Source organism: Corvus brachyrhynchos, unplaced genomic scaffold (genome assembly GCF_000691975.1).
Source record: "Corvus brachyrhynchos isolate BGI_N302 unplaced genomic scaffold, ASM69197v1 scaffold234, whole genome shotgun sequence".
In the NCBI taxonomy this organism is placed as follows: Eukaryota; Metazoa; Chordata; class Aves; order Passeriformes; family Corvidae; genus Corvus; species Corvus brachyrhynchos.
In genome coordinates this window covers 226,922-244,322 of record NW_008237423.1, presented here as the reverse complement: position 1 = coordinate 244,322, position 17,401 = coordinate 226,922, and the positions used below count along the sequence as shown (strand labels likewise).

At 37.1% G+C, this 17,401-nt stretch overlaps 1 protein-coding gene across 4 annotated transcripts in view; it reads right to left on the bottom strand.

The window, feature by feature from the left end:
• COL12A1 (collagen type XII alpha 1 chain) overlaps positions 1 to 17,401 on the bottom strand; it is a 100,927-nt gene that overhangs the window by 20,650 nt on the left and 62,876 nt on the right. For all 4 annotated transcript variants that reach the window (XM_017731072.1, XM_017731073.1, XM_008631243.2 and 1 more), the window contains 12 exons: positions 16,862 to 16,978; positions 16,283 to 16,429; positions 16,121 to 16,195; positions 15,431 to 15,570; positions 13,458 to 13,581; positions 13,120 to 13,263; positions 11,137 to 11,301; positions 8,407 to 8,445; positions 8,175 to 8,313; positions 5,916 to 6,058; positions 5,431 to 5,540; positions 227 to 376 (listed from right to left, as the gene is read on the bottom strand). In XM_017731072.1, the coding sequence (XP_017586561.1) occupies positions 227 to 376; positions 5,431 to 5,540; positions 5,916 to 6,058; positions 8,175 to 8,313; positions 8,407 to 8,445; positions 11,137 to 11,301; positions 13,120 to 13,263; positions 13,458 to 13,581; positions 15,431 to 15,570; positions 16,121 to 16,195; positions 16,283 to 16,429; positions 16,862 to 16,978 (1,493 nt within the window). The remainder of the gene's footprint in view (positions 1 to 226; positions 377 to 5,430; positions 5,541 to 5,915; positions 6,059 to 8,174; positions 8,314 to 8,406; positions 8,446 to 11,136; positions 11,302 to 13,119; positions 13,264 to 13,457; positions 13,582 to 15,430; positions 15,571 to 16,120; positions 16,196 to 16,282; positions 16,430 to 16,861; positions 16,979 to 17,401) is intronic.

Genomic DNA, 17,401 nt, shown 5'->3' with positions numbered 1-17,401 from the left:
TACCTGAGTGCAACTTTCAGCTATTAGAATTTTGTTCTTGCAACTCTGCTAGAATGAGAAGATATAAAGACCAAACATCTCAGTTAAGTACATTGGGTTTGACAGTATAGACACGTGAAAGCTTTGGGTGCAACACTGGATTCCCAGCAACCCCTAATCTCTAACCTCTTTCCTCAGAAAATTTCAAGGTCTTGCAATAATGAACAGATTCATATTTATTGCTTACTGTTGCTGATCTTCGGTCGCCTTTTAGAAGTTTCCCAAGTATTTCATAGCCATCAGTTGTGATATTGCCAGCCTCCTTAATTGGTTTCTCCAGTATTTCACTGCAGTCAATGTAAATCTTAACATTTGATGAAGTTACAACAATATGGACCTGAAAAAAGTTTAACGTAATATTTAGAAAAGGCACATGGGCACAATTCCTTTAACATTTTAATAGTATTTCGCTGATTCGGTAGTACTGTTTTAAATTTGATTCCTAGTAATCCTGCTTTACTTCCAACTGGTAGAAAAATTCAAACTCAAGGAATTTAAATTTAAAAGGAAAGTCTATAACATTAATAACCTCTTCAGAATGTGTTGAAGGTCAACAAGATGAATACACAAGCGCAGCTAAGAAATATTATTTAATGTACTAATTGAACTATTATTACCTATTTAGAAAGCTTGCCTGAAAATTGTTTTAAGATGGCATAAAAGTAAAAAATAAAAGAACTTTTGAGAGGAAGTAAATATAAGCATTTCTTGTTCTCTTCTGATGGCTGAGACCAGACAAGACGTTTGTAAGCCTGGGACTGCCCACTGGCTAATAGACTCTGTAGTTCAGAGAGTAGACTGTTTCAGACCCAAAGATACAGAGTTCAGCTTCCACAGATGATTCAACCAGAGGAATTAACTGCATTGAGATACAGGAAGCAACCAGAGAAGCCTGCCCAGAACAATGGAAAATAATGGAAGATGCAAGAGAAAATTTCCACAAGAGAAATCTGGTTACAAAAACATATGCCAAAACAAGGGGAAACAGGGAAGAGGAAGAGATTAATGACTGGAAATAAAGGACACTTAGGAGGGAGAAAGGAATGATTGTAATGAAGAGAGAGTACATTTACCAGGAGAAGAGAATGAAGTGCTTGGGGGAAACATAGTAAACCTTAAACAGAGGAACACACAAAACCTAAGCAAAGATTATCTTTCCAAACATTTATGGTATGTATGACAAATGTTATGAGAGTGAATTTTCTACATTTCTGTGAAAATGTAGAAAACATTTAGGAGTCTCCAAGAAAGAAACTAGGGCCATTTCAGCACATTTAATACACAGTTGTTGAAAGAGCATATTCAGGCAACAGGAAGTTTTCAGGGGCTTTATATACTTTATCTACTGCATATATTTCATATACATCATTATAACACCTATGTAACTGTTAAAGTATCAGCACATTAAGAGCAGGAGTAAAGAATCCCTGAAGTATGTATTTATGTTTTAAATCTTCTGTTGTCCCAGGACATAACCATACAGAAGCATATTGCTATTTGATGACTGCTTCAAAAATTGGCATAAAGTTGAGAGATTCCCCTAAATGTTCTGAGTCAACAAGTGCCTGAACAATCTCCTGAGAATTTTTACTTTTTTTTCCCTTTTAAATATTTTCCCATGCAGACTTTTCTTCAAGGCATCAGCACAGCTTATCTAAAAGTCTTTTAAAATTATGTGCTTATGCTTTATATCTCAGTGCTGTGTATACAAGTGGGCCTTTTAATTAAAATTCCCAACAGTGTTCATTGAGCAAATAATTAAAAGAAACAAACAAACAAAACAATTGAAAGATAACTCTGTGTCCAAAGTATAATTTGGTATTACATGCCAATCTTTCTATAAAACAAAATAACTGCCCTGCCAAAACTTTAAATTCATTATAATTTGTACATTATATACTCAGTCATTTGCTTATATGATGAAATTTTACAGGTTAATTACTGCATCATCCAGTTTAAACTCATCACAGATGCAATTTACTAATTCTGAAAGGTGCCTGATATGCAAGTCCTTCTACTGGAATGTTAAGTATTTGTCACAATTTAAATAAAATAAAACACATTGCATAGCAAACACAGATAGTATTTTCATTAGTGCAAAAAACTTAGGAGAGGTAAATCTATATCAGAATGTTGAATGAGATCAGCTTGAAAAGGTTCAAATAGGAATAACTGCTGAGCATCACCTATCTATCTAAAAAAGCAATCCCAACAATCAAAAAAAAGGAGAGCTCTCCCGAGTCATTGACTCAGTCAGTTAAACACTGATTTACTGCCAGACCAGAATTCCAGTCCAAATCTCATGGCCTAGGCAATAAATCTAATTAAAGCAGGCATCTGGTGTTTACAGTAAATAAAACATCTCTGCATTCAACCCCGATACATTTTGTTTTCAACAGTTTCTCACACACCAACATAAAGAATCTGTTCTGCTTAGTTCTGACTATTTATTTCATTTATGACATTTTAGGAAAGAAAACATTTTTAAATTTTTCTCTCTGGATGCCTTATAAGATAAAGTTTGATGGTGTTCTGATCTGCTGCTAAGTGAATCACATCAATGAGCCAAGCAAACTAATTTCCCATATGTATATCAGCAGAAAGATGTACACTCATTATCAAATTTCCTCTTGCTAACTACTGCAAAATGGCAAGCTAACAGGAAGTATAGTGTGGTAAGAATAAGAAGGACAAGTTGTCTGTCTCTCCAAAACATCAGTTATAAATTTAATGACTGTCTCAGGCAGTCAGAATTTTTCCTATGGGACTTGCCAGATTCAACAGCTTTCACCATAGCTATGCTACGCAGAGTTTTCAAGCATGCCAAAGTAAATTTCCCTATAGTTAGGTGTAGTTAAGTGAATTTCACTGAATGAACCAGTAAGTCATCAAATGAAAGCCACAAAAATGTTTAGTATTTTGGAAAACATCTCCTTGCATTGTAAAGATTTGTCATCTCTTTGAAACCGGATGGTAGGAGAAATTGCAAAAGTACCTTTAGAAAGGTACTCTTACTTTCCTTCCTTCATCCATCTGAAACTACTGCTATCCATTATTAGGAGCTAATCAACACAGCTGAGACATAAGGCTTTCCCAGCAGGTGGGCTGGGGAAGCCCATGATGCCATCACTAACAATCTGACTCAGATAGCAAACTCAGTAATCATCTGGAGAGATGCCAGAAAAGTCAGCTTAGTTTTATGGTGAAAAATTGCAAATATAGCTCTAAACCAAAGCTCTTACAGCTACTTTAAATATTATCAAAATCTGAACTTTTAATTCCTTTCTGGGAAAAAAAGAAGGGGAATTACACATTGCATTAAGTAACTGAGAAATTTTTTCTTAAGAAATAATCTCTTAAGCAAGAATTCATAGTTGTAAAGCTTTAAGATAATTTTCAAATCACTGCTACTTGTGTTCATTGTATGGCATCTTAGGATCACTTTCTCTCAAAATGTCTTACTGTATTTAACTATCAAAATGATACAAAATTTTTGATTTTTATTTTCCCTGTAATTGTTTTTCACCAGCAAGTGTAATAAACAATTTTACATAACTGCTAATTTCTAGCAGCTGTCACAGATTTTTCCCCATTTTCTCTGATAAATGAGTAGAACATCACCGTAAGTGCTGTCAGAGAAGCTTGCTCAGCTCTATCACATTTAGAGAAACTATATGGGAAAATGTGATTCTAAACATCCAATACATTAGCAGCAGATATTTAAAACAGACTGCTGGCAGTACAGCAGGAGGAGAGCTCCACACCACTGACCTGAAGAAGTGTCAGCTCTCACAGTGGTATCTAAAATAAGGCATGCACATGCTGCTTTGTGTCTAAACAGTACTTCTTGGTGATGACTCAACCATCATACCAAAACAAGATACATCCTAGCCTTTACTGACAGTTTTTCTCACTCCAGTAGATTAATATATTTCCTTAAAATTCAGTTGTCCTACTAAGCTATTAAAAAAAAAAAAGGGAAGGGCAAAATAAAGACTGCTTAATGTAGGTATGATCCAAAGCTACTCATAACTATCAGTTACAGAATCAATGACATAAACATTTCCTCATATATACAAAAATAATCAGGCCTTAAATAAATTCTAAAACAAGAATAATTGGATATAATATAGGATCAGTTTGGGAAGTTATTCTCTGTCACATTCTGAGGAAATCAATAGCTTTTATAGTACTGTGTGATTTTCATAATCACCTGTGTTTTAAACAGATGAAGTCACAAAACATTATGCACTAGTTATCTTTCCTGGCTTTCAGTCTAGCAAAGCTCAGTTGACAGCTTGGCCTCCAGTATGTGGAAGTTGACAGAGGCAACCCCTTATCAGTATCCTCAAAGGAATGCTGGTAGTGACTAGTCATGCAGAAGAGGGTATCATAAAGAAAACAAATGCTATACTCAATCCATATTTAGTCATCAGATGAAAATTAAACTAAATAGAAGGGAGATAAATGAAACATGAGAATGTGCATTTTAGCTAACCAAAAATGTTGCAATTGCAGCTTACTTTCTTGCCCTAAACATGCATATTTAACACAGCAAGAGAATATTTTTAAAATATTTTTAGGTATACATATATTGGTATACTGAGTCAAACACTTCCTGATGACTAGAAGTAAGGAAGCCTGGCAAGATCAAATTGCCATAATTTGGTGCACAAAATTAGAAAAGCAAGCACAAAACTATGACAAGAGAAGGCAGATGCAGCAACATGTAAAGATTTCACTAGCCATTTTGTCAATTCAAAAACTGTAAGTTTCATTCTAAATCATAAAGAGACCTTTTATGAGCTCTCTCTCCTTATTGTTGCTTCCTCAGTTAACATGACATTGGAATATTTTAGGCCCAGTGTTTTTAAGCAAAATAAAAAATCAATTCACATTCATACTTACTAAATATATAGATACAATGTATTATGTTTGTTAAACATAAGAATCTTGTTCAATATGCTATTGATCTCCCAACACTGGTTCCCTGTCTACTCGCTTTCTCTGGCTATATCTTCCTCTTTGAATGATTTCAAATTATTACACTCCCACGAAATCTTTTCTCACCACAACTTCCTTTCCTTTTTTCTTCCCGTTTATCTTTTATTCTTCCTCTTCCATTTGGAATGGAACCAGGCTACAATTTCTTCTTCAGATATATCCCTCCACTTACACAATCTTAACAAATTCTTGACAAATCTCTTACATTGGTTCAAAGAAGACCTATAACTTCAGAGATCTTGTTTTACATGATCTGTAGGTCCTTATGTCAACTTCCAGTGCTATCCAAAAACCAGATACAATCACTTGACAGTGACTTCTGCTTGGTTGTCCTCTATTTAAAAGAACAGTACTTCAGAAAGCAGCATCATAATTTCAATCATTTACCTTATGGAAGCTTCCATAAAAGATTTTCTTTATGTCATCATTATCAAAAGTTACAGTTTGAACTTCTCCCCTGGTATCCTTGTTAAAGAATGACAGCACTTTGCTGGCAGCTGCAATAAATAAAAATAACATATTTCATTTCATATATACTACTGAAACCACCATCCAAAGATACACTTATAGATAAAATCTACTTTACCCCTTTTTTGGGTAAACACAAATCATAGATGGTCTTAATGACCTGTAAGTACATAGATGTAATTTCCTTTGATTTTAGAGTTAATACCAAAGTTGAAATGTAGTTTAGATGAATTATTTTTAGTTGAACTATAGATGTACAAAGTTTAAAAGAAATCTCTTGAAACAAAAAATGTATAATCCTTTTATCATGTAAAAATGCTTTGGATTTGGAAATATTTGGGGAGAACACATGCACAGTAACATAACATGTAACTTCTCTATGCAATAAGTATAACCATCCTTACGATCAAGCACAACTCCAACTTGTGGTTTGTAATCTCTGTCTGTAATCTGCCAAATTGCAAAAGGCTCATTGGGGGATTCAGGCAGAAGACGGAATAACAGAATAATAGTGTACGCCTGCGGCAATCCCTCCGGGTGAATCTCCCTGTTAAGACAATATAAAGACATTTTTTCACGTGGAAACACACGAGTAAAATAAGATCTTCATCATTTGCTCTTTCAAAGAAAAGACACAAGAGCAACAGGAAAACGACAGCGTTTAGTGGAACAGAGCATTTTAACCACTCTCTCAAATAGAAAACACCATTGTGATATAAAAACACTGCGATTTGTTAAGATGAATTCACAGCCTGTCTTCAATTGGTCCCAGCACCATGGTTAGAGAGGATGCCAGAATATGACCAAGAACTCTTGGGTATGTATTCTTGTGGCAAAATTCTATACTAACTACACATGTTTTAAATTCCTTGATGATAAGTACAGAAAAAAAGGACCGCAGCTTTACTCGTTTTTTTCATCTGGCCTGCTTCAGTCAGGCAACAGCATTTAACTATTGCTGCCCTTCAGGCACAGATACAGTGACAGAGATATTTAATGTCTTCTCTGCAACTGGTGATGCATTTGGGCTCCAGCTTATTCTTTGGTGGCTCAGGTTTAAATCTGTGATATTTGGACTGTTAGACATTAAAAAAGCAGAGAGCCAACAGTAAATAAATACATGCATGAAACAGCTTTCAGAACTTTCTGTACAGGAAAGGAGGGAATGCAGGAAGGGAACTGTAAGAAAGAAGATAACTACTGCTTCTCCTTAACCATTATAATGGAGCTCAGAAAGAGATTTAGTCACATGAACATAAACATAAAAATCTTAAAATGAAGAGAGGAGCTGCTTTGTATGTTAGAAAAAGCTTATGAACCCATACAATTATGAACACTGCAATAAAAACCATACCAAAGTAGATATAGCAACACAATTTATAACTTGGATAACAAGTTACTTCAGATATGGAAACAACTATGCCACTAGGATCAGTATGTGTTTATTGCTTTGCTGACTCAGTCTAGAGTTTTATTTTTTGGATTCTCATGAAAAATAAGTGCCCAGAATACTCTGGCAAGTCTATTCCACCTCTTTAGCAGACATTAGACTACGTATCACAACATTTCTAAAAAATTGAAATAAATAGGAAGCCTATCTTTTTATTGTCTTTTCATCAATTTATCCTAGTAAATGCAATATCTATCAATGCAGGAGAGTTGCAAAACTGGGATTATCTGTATTTCCCTAGACTGGAAAAAGCTGGGCTGTCAGAGAACTATCATCCCCACAGGTATTAATGGCATGCCAATGAACTTAAAAATCCTCAGGTCCTCCACTTTTAAAGCTGTGATCTCAGAAGTCTGGCAAAAAGAAATTATTTCTTCATAAACCTTAGCTTCTGTGTTTGTGATCTGATCTTTACCCAGTCTGGCAGGACTGCAGAAGATTTCAAAGGCTTCTATGAAAAGAAAACTAAATTTCCTTAAATTTTTTAGCAACAATGGGCTATTTTTAGGCATCTCCTCTGAACCAGAATAAACTTTTCTGAAATTTACTTAAATAGATGAGAGAGAAACAAATGTAAAAATGTGAAAAAAAAAAAAAAAAGAAGAGGGAGAAAGGTACTGTTCCACTTTTTGTAAAACTAACTGCTAACTAAGTCTTGTTTTCCTTTGGGAAAAAATGTTGGCAAGAATGATCATCTATTACCCATCCCTAACCAAGCTCTAAGACCACAGGCCCTTGAAAACTCTGCTCCATTTGCCAAATAAGGCAAGCCAAGTAGAGGAGAAACTACCCTAGGTCAATGGCATCAATGTGCTGCCTACTGTAGTAAGAATGATGCTTCTGAAAACAATGATGCTAATCCCTCCATATTGAAACCATTTCTGTCCAGCAACATGGAATTCATTGTACTAAGGAGGCTGTTGCTCAACTGCCTAAGTATAAACTGTGGATTATATGCAATTTGAATGCTTAATAAGCATAATCTCAAAGAAAAATAAGCAACTAGATTAATAGTGAACTGTGATTGCAATGGAAGAAATAGATTAGCATTTAATGAAAACAATGATAGATGTTCTTTGGAGTATATTTCTTGAAGCTCAGTAAAAAGAACATTAAATTAAAGCATCTTCCATAAAACACAAATGCTATCTATACAATCTGTTAATCCTTCATCATCTGGTCACCCAAAATACAAGTCTTTAGGTTTACTTACCGTATTGGCTGGCTGACAAAGGCATTTTTGTGGAGTCTATATGCTACATAGCTTGGGAAAGAGCCTGATTCCAGTGAAACTCCTTGTACAGAAGCAAAATGCTTCTCTGTTAGATTGTATGATTCCAGCATCTTGAAACCTTTAAGTCCAGAGAGAAAATAAAAAACAGAAACACTGTAGAGCTGTAAAAGACACAAATGGACCTATGCCAAAATATTAGAGACTTACTTACCAGGTGAAGTGTATCCCTCCAAGTAAATAAGGGGACAAGCTGAAAGACATGAAACAACATATAATTCAAAACTACTAAGCCTAACAGGATATGAACATATGTATACTTCAGAAAATTTTATTACCAAGATGTCTGTGCTATTATTAATTATGAGACAATTTTTGTTACATTTTTCATACTGTGCCCTGAACTGTGGTAGATGTAATGTCAAAATCTTTACTCATCACTTTTAGTAGGGTATTTCTACTGTGACAAATTGTATGGAATAACAAATTAACCCCAAATATTTCAAGAGTATAATTCATAAGAAGAAAGGAGGACAATGACACAGTCTTTCCATGAATATTTAAGGCATGAGTCAAGCTGCATAATAGCTGTCAGATTCACAAGAAATAACTGCATATTTATGTGGCTCCGAAGAAGCCAGCAGATGAGGCAGTTAGGGAACAAGCAGTTCCACGTGACAGGCCTGAGAATTTCTTATTTTTGCCATAGAAGGATTTCACTTGAGTAAACAACTGAGCTTTATTTAGATAATTTTAAAACAGCATCACACACTATAGCTGTACATCTTAGCACCCCTATTCCAGTGGTAAATAAGAGACCTGTTGTGCCCTGTGGTTCACATTAGGCATCATTCTACTTCTTAATGTTGTCAGTGACTGTTACTCTTTCCTTGTTATACTAGTACTTTTGAAATGCAAGATGAGATTACATAAAATACAATACTCACTCCAAAATTTTAAAAATTAACTTGCTCCCTTAAACTATGTCCAGTTATTATGAAATCTAACTTTTTAATATGAACATGTCTTCTGATGTACCTTAAATAAGATGGCAACTTGTATTGGGTTTGCATGGCAAGGTTTTGGTAATGTGGGAGCTACAAGGGTGATTTCTGTGAGAAGCTGCCAGAAGCTTCCCTTATGCCCAACGAAGTCAGTTCCATCTGGTTCCAAGACGGAGCCATCACTGGCCCAGGCTGAGCCCATCAGCAACAGTGGTAGTGACTGGGGGATAACAGATTTAACAGGGGGAGGTGGCTGGGGTTGAAGATTGTGTGTGTTGGAATGACACAACAACCTGCAGGCACCAGAGCAGAGATTCCACTGGTCTTAACTGTGGTGAAGATTATGGTGAGGCAGGCTGTGATCCTGCAGTCTGTGGAAGTCCACAGAGAAGCAGATATCCACCTGCAGCCCCTGGAGGACCCTGTGGAAGAGCAGGTGAATGTCTGAAGGGGGCTGTGATGCTGTGGGAAGCCCATACGGGAGCAGGCTCCCGGCAGGACCCGTGAAGAGAGGAGCCCACGCCAGAACAGGTTTGCTGGTGGAACTTGTGACCCCATGAGAGACCCAAAATGGAGTAGGCTGTGCCTGAAGGATTGCACCATGTGGAAGGGACCTAATGAGGTTCAACAAGGGCAAGTGTAGGGTCCTGCACGTGGAGAGGAATTACCCCAAGTCCAGCCTGGGGGCTGACCTACTAGAAAGCAGTTCTGCTGAGAATGACATGGGAGCTTTGGTGGGTAACAGGTTGACTATGAGCCGGCAGTGCCCTTGCAGCCAGGGAGGCCAATAATATCCGGGTGTGCATCAGGAAGAGTGGCCAGCAGGTCAACGCAAGTGATCCTGCCCCTCTTCTTGGCCCTAGTGAGGCCACATCTGGAGTGCCATGTCCAGTTCTGGGCTCCTCATTACAAGAAAGACTAGGAGTTACTGGAAGGGTTCCAGCAGCAGAGCATGAAGATGAGGGGTCTGGAGGAGTTCTCTTATGAGGAGAGACTGAGAAAGATGAGCCTGTTTAGTCTAGAGAAGACTGAGAGGTGATCTCATTAACACATATAAATATCTCAAAGGTGGGTGTCAAGAGGATGGTGCCAGACTCTTTTTAGAAGTGCCTAGCAACAGAGAAAGGAGCAAAGGCCATAAACTAAAACACAAGAAGCTTTGCCTCAATATGAGGAAGAACTTATTTATGTTGAGGGTGGCAGAGCACTGGAACAGGCTGCCCAGGGAGGTTGTGGAGTCTCCCTCTCTGGAGACATTCAAAACCCATGTGGATATGTTCCTGTGTAACCTGCTCCAGGTGACCCTGCCTTGGCAGGGGCATTGGACTGGATGATATCCAGAGGTCCCTTCCAACCCTAACAAGGTGATTCTGTGACCCACACTGGAGCAGTTCATGAAGAACTGAAGCCCATTGGAAGGACCCATGTTGAGAAGTTCGTGGAGGACTGTCTACCACTGGAGCAGAGGAAGAGTTTGAAGACTACTGCCCCTGGGGAGGAAGGAGCAGCAGAGACAATACGTGATGAACTGACCACAGCCCTCATTCTCTGTACCCCTGTGGTGCCCAGGGTGAGGAGATAGAGAAAACTGGGAGTAAAGCTAACCCCAGGAAGAAGGGAGGGGCAGGGGGAAGGTTTTTAATACTTGATTTTATTTCTCCTTATCCTACTCTGATTTCATTGATAATAAGTTATTTTTTTCCCCACATTGAGTCTTTTTTGCCTGTGACAGTAACTGCTCAGTGATTTCTCCCTGCCTTTATCTCAATCCATGAGCCTTTCGTTTTATTTTCTCTTCCCTGTTCAGCTGAGAAGACAAGTGATAGAGCAGCTTTGGTGGGCACCCAGCATCCAGCCAAGGTCAGCCCACCACTCACTTGTAGCAGTATATAAGCAAACATATTAATTTGGGAAAAGGGAAACCGATGTCTTTTACTCACTTGAGGTAGCTGTCTCACACACAAAGGTGACGAGGTTGTCTTGAATCTTTTCAAAGGCATCAAAGTCATCAACAATAAATACGTGACGCTCACTGGGCTTGCTGGCAATCTTGGCCAGTTCATTGTAATCTACATCAGCCACACCAACCACAAAGACACTGAAGCCTGTAAAAATAACACTTGTTATTTAAAATGTAGTAAACACATATTAACATTTTTCCTGTCAATATTGCACAAACCATTGACTTGTGAGGATCTACCTATGATCTACACATTCAGGATCTCTTTTCATCCTGTCAAAGCTCAGAAGGTTTCAGACTGCTTTTTGCATTTTTCTTTCAAAACTTTCTCCTCTTTCATTGCTTTTTGGGGTATTATCCAATCTCATGCAGCCTTGGCTACATAGTTCCCTCACTCTTTAATACAAAATGTACAATTCTCTCAACTCTACAGTATCTTAAATCTGTTCTGTGGCCAAAACTTGTACAGATCATTAGTTATCCAGTTGTCTGTTTCCATCTCTTGCATCTCATGCCTCTTTATTTCTCTTTCTCAGAGTAGTACTCACCTCACCAGTTTCTACTTTCCAAATTAAGTTGTCTAGTTTTTCTCTATAATCACCAGATTGACATGGGCAGATTCAGAAAGCAATTCATCTTATCTCCCTAACATGCTGACTTCAGGATAGGAAAAGTCATTGTCTATAGATGCCTATATGTTGCTCTCTTAGTTGTCAGATGTCTTAAGTCAAATGAGAAGAACCAGACCCTAGAAGTCAGTCATATCACCAGATGTAAATTTCATTGAAGAGAAACTGCACAGACATTGGAAATGCCAGTTGGAGGCTGAAACCAGAATTCACATTTATTTCAAGTGATAAAAGTTGTTGTTTGGTTGGTTCATTTTTTTTAAGAACGTAATTATTCCCCTGTAGCCAGTTCTGGTGAAATTTTGGCTGAAATTCTCTGTCCAGCTTTAAGCATGCTTTGATATGTGTAGAAAACAAAGCAAGTAGAGAGGAAACTAAAAATGGTAAGATGTTTTGAAAACATGATCAACATGAGATTGAAGAAAATAGGTTTGTTTAGTCTAGAAAAGAGAAGACAGAAAGAGGAGGTGACAACAGATTTCGAATACGAAGGCCCATCACAGCAGACAGTGATCAACTTCTTTCCTGGGTAACTAGGTAAATGAAGACAACAATCTCACTAGCATGAAGAAAGACTTAGGTGAAATGCAAGACAAAGGTCTCCTACTAGCACAGTAATTAAGCACTGAAACATACTGTCCAGGGAGACTGAGGAACTATCCAGACAGAGCTAATTCTTTCAGATTACAGAGACAGAGAAGATGACTGCTTTTTGGTTTACATGCATGTGATTCCCATAAGGAAGTACAACATCTACTTGCTTAGAGATCAGAACTAGGTGGTTCATGCACTGAAACACAAAATGCTGAATGCTGGGACAGGAACAGATTACTACACTCACATAAGCCACAATCATAAAATCTTATGAGGAAGTGCAGTGCTTCTTAGCTCAAAAGGCAATAAAGGAGTCCATTCAGACCCAGCTCCTTCAAAAACTGTTACTTTAACTGGAGATCCACTGGTTTATACCAGATAAAACATAAACCTCAGCAAACCAGGCCCATTAAAGCATAAGCACTAGTATGGAGTACACTTCCCAATGATCCCTGGGGTCCACACACCAAAAAGAGAAAGAAGTAACCAAATGTCACATCTTGGAAATGGTATGCATGAGGAATTAGTTGAAATCTTTGAGAAGCCACATCCTTCCCCGGAGACAGGGCTTAAGAAAGAAAATGTAAGTCTAGGTTCAGAGAGCGCAAAATCTTTGAATAGTTTTGAGGCTTTCCCAAATACTCAGAATACATTTCCAAGTCCATAAAGGATGAGTAAGTGATTCCCAGATAATTGAAGCAACACAGAAATGAAACAGCCAGGTGCTGTGAATTGCTTACCAGAGTGCTGTATAACCGTTGCGGCTTTCCTCACCTCATCCTGAGACCGACCATCTGTCACAACAACAAGTACCTTGGGAACACCTCGCCTCATGCCACTCTCCCAAGTCAAAACCTTTTCTTTGATAAATGTTAGAGCTTTGCCTGCAAAGTGTACAATAAACAAGGAATCATTCATACTATCCACAAGAGAAGAATTCTTTTATTTCGTAAGGGCAACAGTCACAGAGCTAAAACACAACAGAAAAACCTAATTCTTCAGCCATGCAATATAGGATAATTATGCAGTTTCTGAAAATATTTTATCTTAAAGAAATATAATTACAGCCCATACATACCTGTCCTTGTGTTTCCTCCTCTGTACTGAATATTTTGAAGAGCTCCCAGGGCCTGGGCTTTGTCATCAAATGTATTCAGTTTAAATTCAGATTTTGCCTCATCACTGTACTGCACAAACGAAACCTGAAATGGAATATAACACAGTGTTCAGTCGCATAACTCCACATTCATATCAACTCTCTCTACTGAAATATGTAATTTTGTATATTAATAATTCTTAAATAATCAAAAATTCTTTTCTCAAATATGTCCAATTCTGCACACACATACATATTTTTATATATAGTCATCACAGCAATGTGCACACAACTCTCTTTTCTTTCTTTCCTTCCTTCCTTTTTTCTTTCTTTCTTTTCTGTGTATGAAATGTCGTTAAATGCATATGATCAAATTCTTGCTATTACTATGGTGAGGTATATATGCCTATTCTCTACTTCTGAGCAGATGTACAGTATCTATTAAACTTCTTCCAGCTGTTTTTTTAGGAATAAAAAAGCATTTGTCAATAGAATTGCCAATAAAGTCGGATACGTACATAAGTGTATAGTCTTGCCTTAAATACTGAAATACAATCACGAATATTTATTCCTAAATAATCTTTAAATATTTTTCTTATTTTTCTCCTTTTAATATTCTGTAAACTTGCAATATTATAGTATACTATTTTAATGATGAATAGAAATATTTCTGTATGTATATATTCACATCTGTTGTAGTAAATTCCCCTTTTAAAATTATTAAATTTCAATTCAAAACCTTAGCTTGTTGCACCTCAAGAGGTATGTGACTTCATTATTTTACTAAACATTAGTGTTTACATGTGTCTGTCACCTATATTGTCTTCTCTGTTTCCAGGCTGGGGACCCATATACATAGCAAGCAAAAAATATTAAACAAAAAACAAATGGAAAAGAAAACTACCCAGTATAGATTCAAGCTATAATGATAAAGAGTGTCTGAGACAGAGTGAATTTAAGGAGATCTTTTCCTTTAAAGTCTAGAAAGTTAGAGATAGGGAATTAAATTACTAAAAATATGCCTAGAACATGAAAAGCAGACCTTTAACAATGCAAATATCCTGTCAGCCTTCTGACCAAAGAAAATGCATTGCACCTGCAGCTTTCTGCAACACTCCAGAAATACCATGTAAGAAACTCTCTCAGACCTCATGTCATTCATTTCATCTAGTGAAAGAGAAATGGTTATGGGAAATTAGACAGTGATTTCATCCAGCTTCCTACAAGTAGAAGAAAACTGATAATGGTGCAATGCTTATGGTAAGAAGCCTGACAGGAAGTTACTCTGACATAACTATGATCAGCCTGGTACTGCTGAAAATCTATTATAATCTCATTAGATATTACTGTTTACTCTCTCAAAATGCACTAATTCATCAAGAGGACCTTTTCATACTTTTACTATGCCCACTGTGGAGCAGACCCACATTATCACAGCATGAAAAGACATCTGCAAGTGCCTTTTTCAAAGGGATTCTGCTATTTAGTGCATTAGTATTCTAGGGAGCTCAGCAACAGCAGGCCAGCTGGACCCGGCATGCACAAGACTCATTTTCTACACTAAGAAATTAAAAAGTAACCCTCAATCAAAAGTCAGAATGTCTCTAAAACAGATTTCTGATATGACAGAGACAAAATCTAGGATATGTGCCAGTTGTTGATGCCCTACACAAATAAACAAAAATATAAAATTTACCATACATCATCCCAGCTTCTCTACCTGGAGGATTTGCACACACTGTAACTTTTGTATTTCAGAATATTAACTTCTCAAAATAGACTGGATTTCCCTGGTATTTATAAAATTGCAAATATATTTATTAAATAATAGGCATGCACACCCATATACGTTTTGTACAACAATCTAATTCAAAATATGACAGCATTCTGCAAGAAAGTAGAAATTCATCTTCAATTTCCCTCCAGAATGTACCCAATGGGAATAACAAACCTACCTGGATTCCAGCAGGATTGATTAGATCAAAGGCTCCTACTGTACTAAAAACAAATTTCACTACTTTGTTGAAATTATCATCACCAATACTCCAGGAAGCATCAGTCAAGAAAACTATGTCTGCTTTGGCACCTCTGCATACTGAAAGTCCAAGAAAAGGAATGCTTAAAATACATCAACCACATCACCATGAAATAAATATTACTTCAAAATTCAAAAATTCAAGAATGACAAATATTTAGTAAATGTCTACTACCACACAGTCAACTTGGCAGATGACGAATGCTCTACACAAAAAAATTTATTAAAATATATCAAAGAAAATTTCAAGAAATGTGAAAGACCTCAAGAATAAAATGTAAATGTTTTGAATTACGTTTTTTTCTGATCATCTACCATAAAACATAAATTATCTGCTGAGAGCAGATAATCTCATAGACTTTCTGCAGAGCTATAGAATATCAAAAATTTTTTCCCCAAAGGTTTGCATCTTGCTGTTCTAAACCAGGAAGTGCTGAAGTCTAGTAAAGCTCTAGAAAATAGGGATGGCATTAGAAAAGGTCTCAATCTTCATTTCCCTGAAATTCTGTGCTGGCTTTAAATTCACTTAAAGTTATGAAAAATTGAGGTAAACGATGAAGTAGTACAGCAGCTACATAAAAATATTGAATAATTCTAGAAATAAACATACCATCCCTAGCTGGAGGGATTGTGGGAGGTGGAGGAGGTGTAGGCGGTGGAGTTGGTGCCTCTGTAGGTTTGAGGACTGAAAAGAAATAATAATTTTATTCTACAGCTGAAGCAGGACAAATTCTATAGCTAAAACGGAAAGTTCACAGTATCTGTTACCTACCTGTATGCTCCCTCATAGAGACTGGAGGTCCCTCAAGGTTAGGGGTCTGAACAAAGACAGTAGCATTGTATTCTGTGTCTGGTGAGAGGCCAGTAAAACAGTGGCTCGTTTCTGACCCACGAATTGTGATTTCCTGTCCTCTGGAACCTGTCCAAAAAATCCCAACGGAAAGAAAGTTAGAACCTATTACTTCCCTTCTCATATATCTATACATAAGTGTAGAAATTAAGAAACTTCTTGAGGGGAGACAATGGGACGACAGTCTTATTCTTGTCCCGTAACAGCCTTTCTAGACCAAAATTGTGTGACTATTATGAACCCTGGAGCACACTGGAAATTACAATTGCAGTGTACATGTGGAACCAGGCAACTGGGTAGATGTAGGTTCACTTGACAATAAGCAGCACTTCCTCTTTGAAGCTTTTTCACCACCCAAGAAAAACAGGTTATGTTCATAGCTTTAAAACCCAACCAGATGTATCACTATGGTTGGTGCTTGCCATCAACCCAAATAAGTGGTGCTGTCACTGACATAAGACAATATGTTTCCAGAAAATGCTAAAAATAGAATGTACTTACCATCAGTTGGGCTTAGCTTCAGTCTGTAGGAAGTCGCTGACCGATGAGGTGACCACCGGATACAGAAAGTATCCCAACCCACTTTGTAACTTGTTAGGTCAGTGACATTCAAATATACTATGAAAAGAGAAAGAGAGAAATTGTTCTCTGGAAAATAGCATGTAATAGGTAAAGCACACCAAAATGAAAATTATATTAGCAGTGCTGGTCTGGAACTTGATTTTTAAAAATATTTGCATAAAGAAAGAGCAATTCTAGTCAAGTCTCTTTATTTTACATCCTACAGATCCCCACCTAGCTATTTACAAAGGCTCCAAATCCCATATTGGGTAACAGCTCATTTTACAAGTTTTCACATGAAGTTGATATCTTTACAAAATAAGAAACTTCCAAAAATGAAAATGTGACTCATATATATGGCAGTCTGAAAAGAATGTACTGAGTCAGGATGCTTGATTCATCATAAGTGAAGAAATTTTTGGAAGTTTCTTAGCTGAGGCCATCATCAAAGTCACCGGACATTCCTAAGGGGTAAAAGCA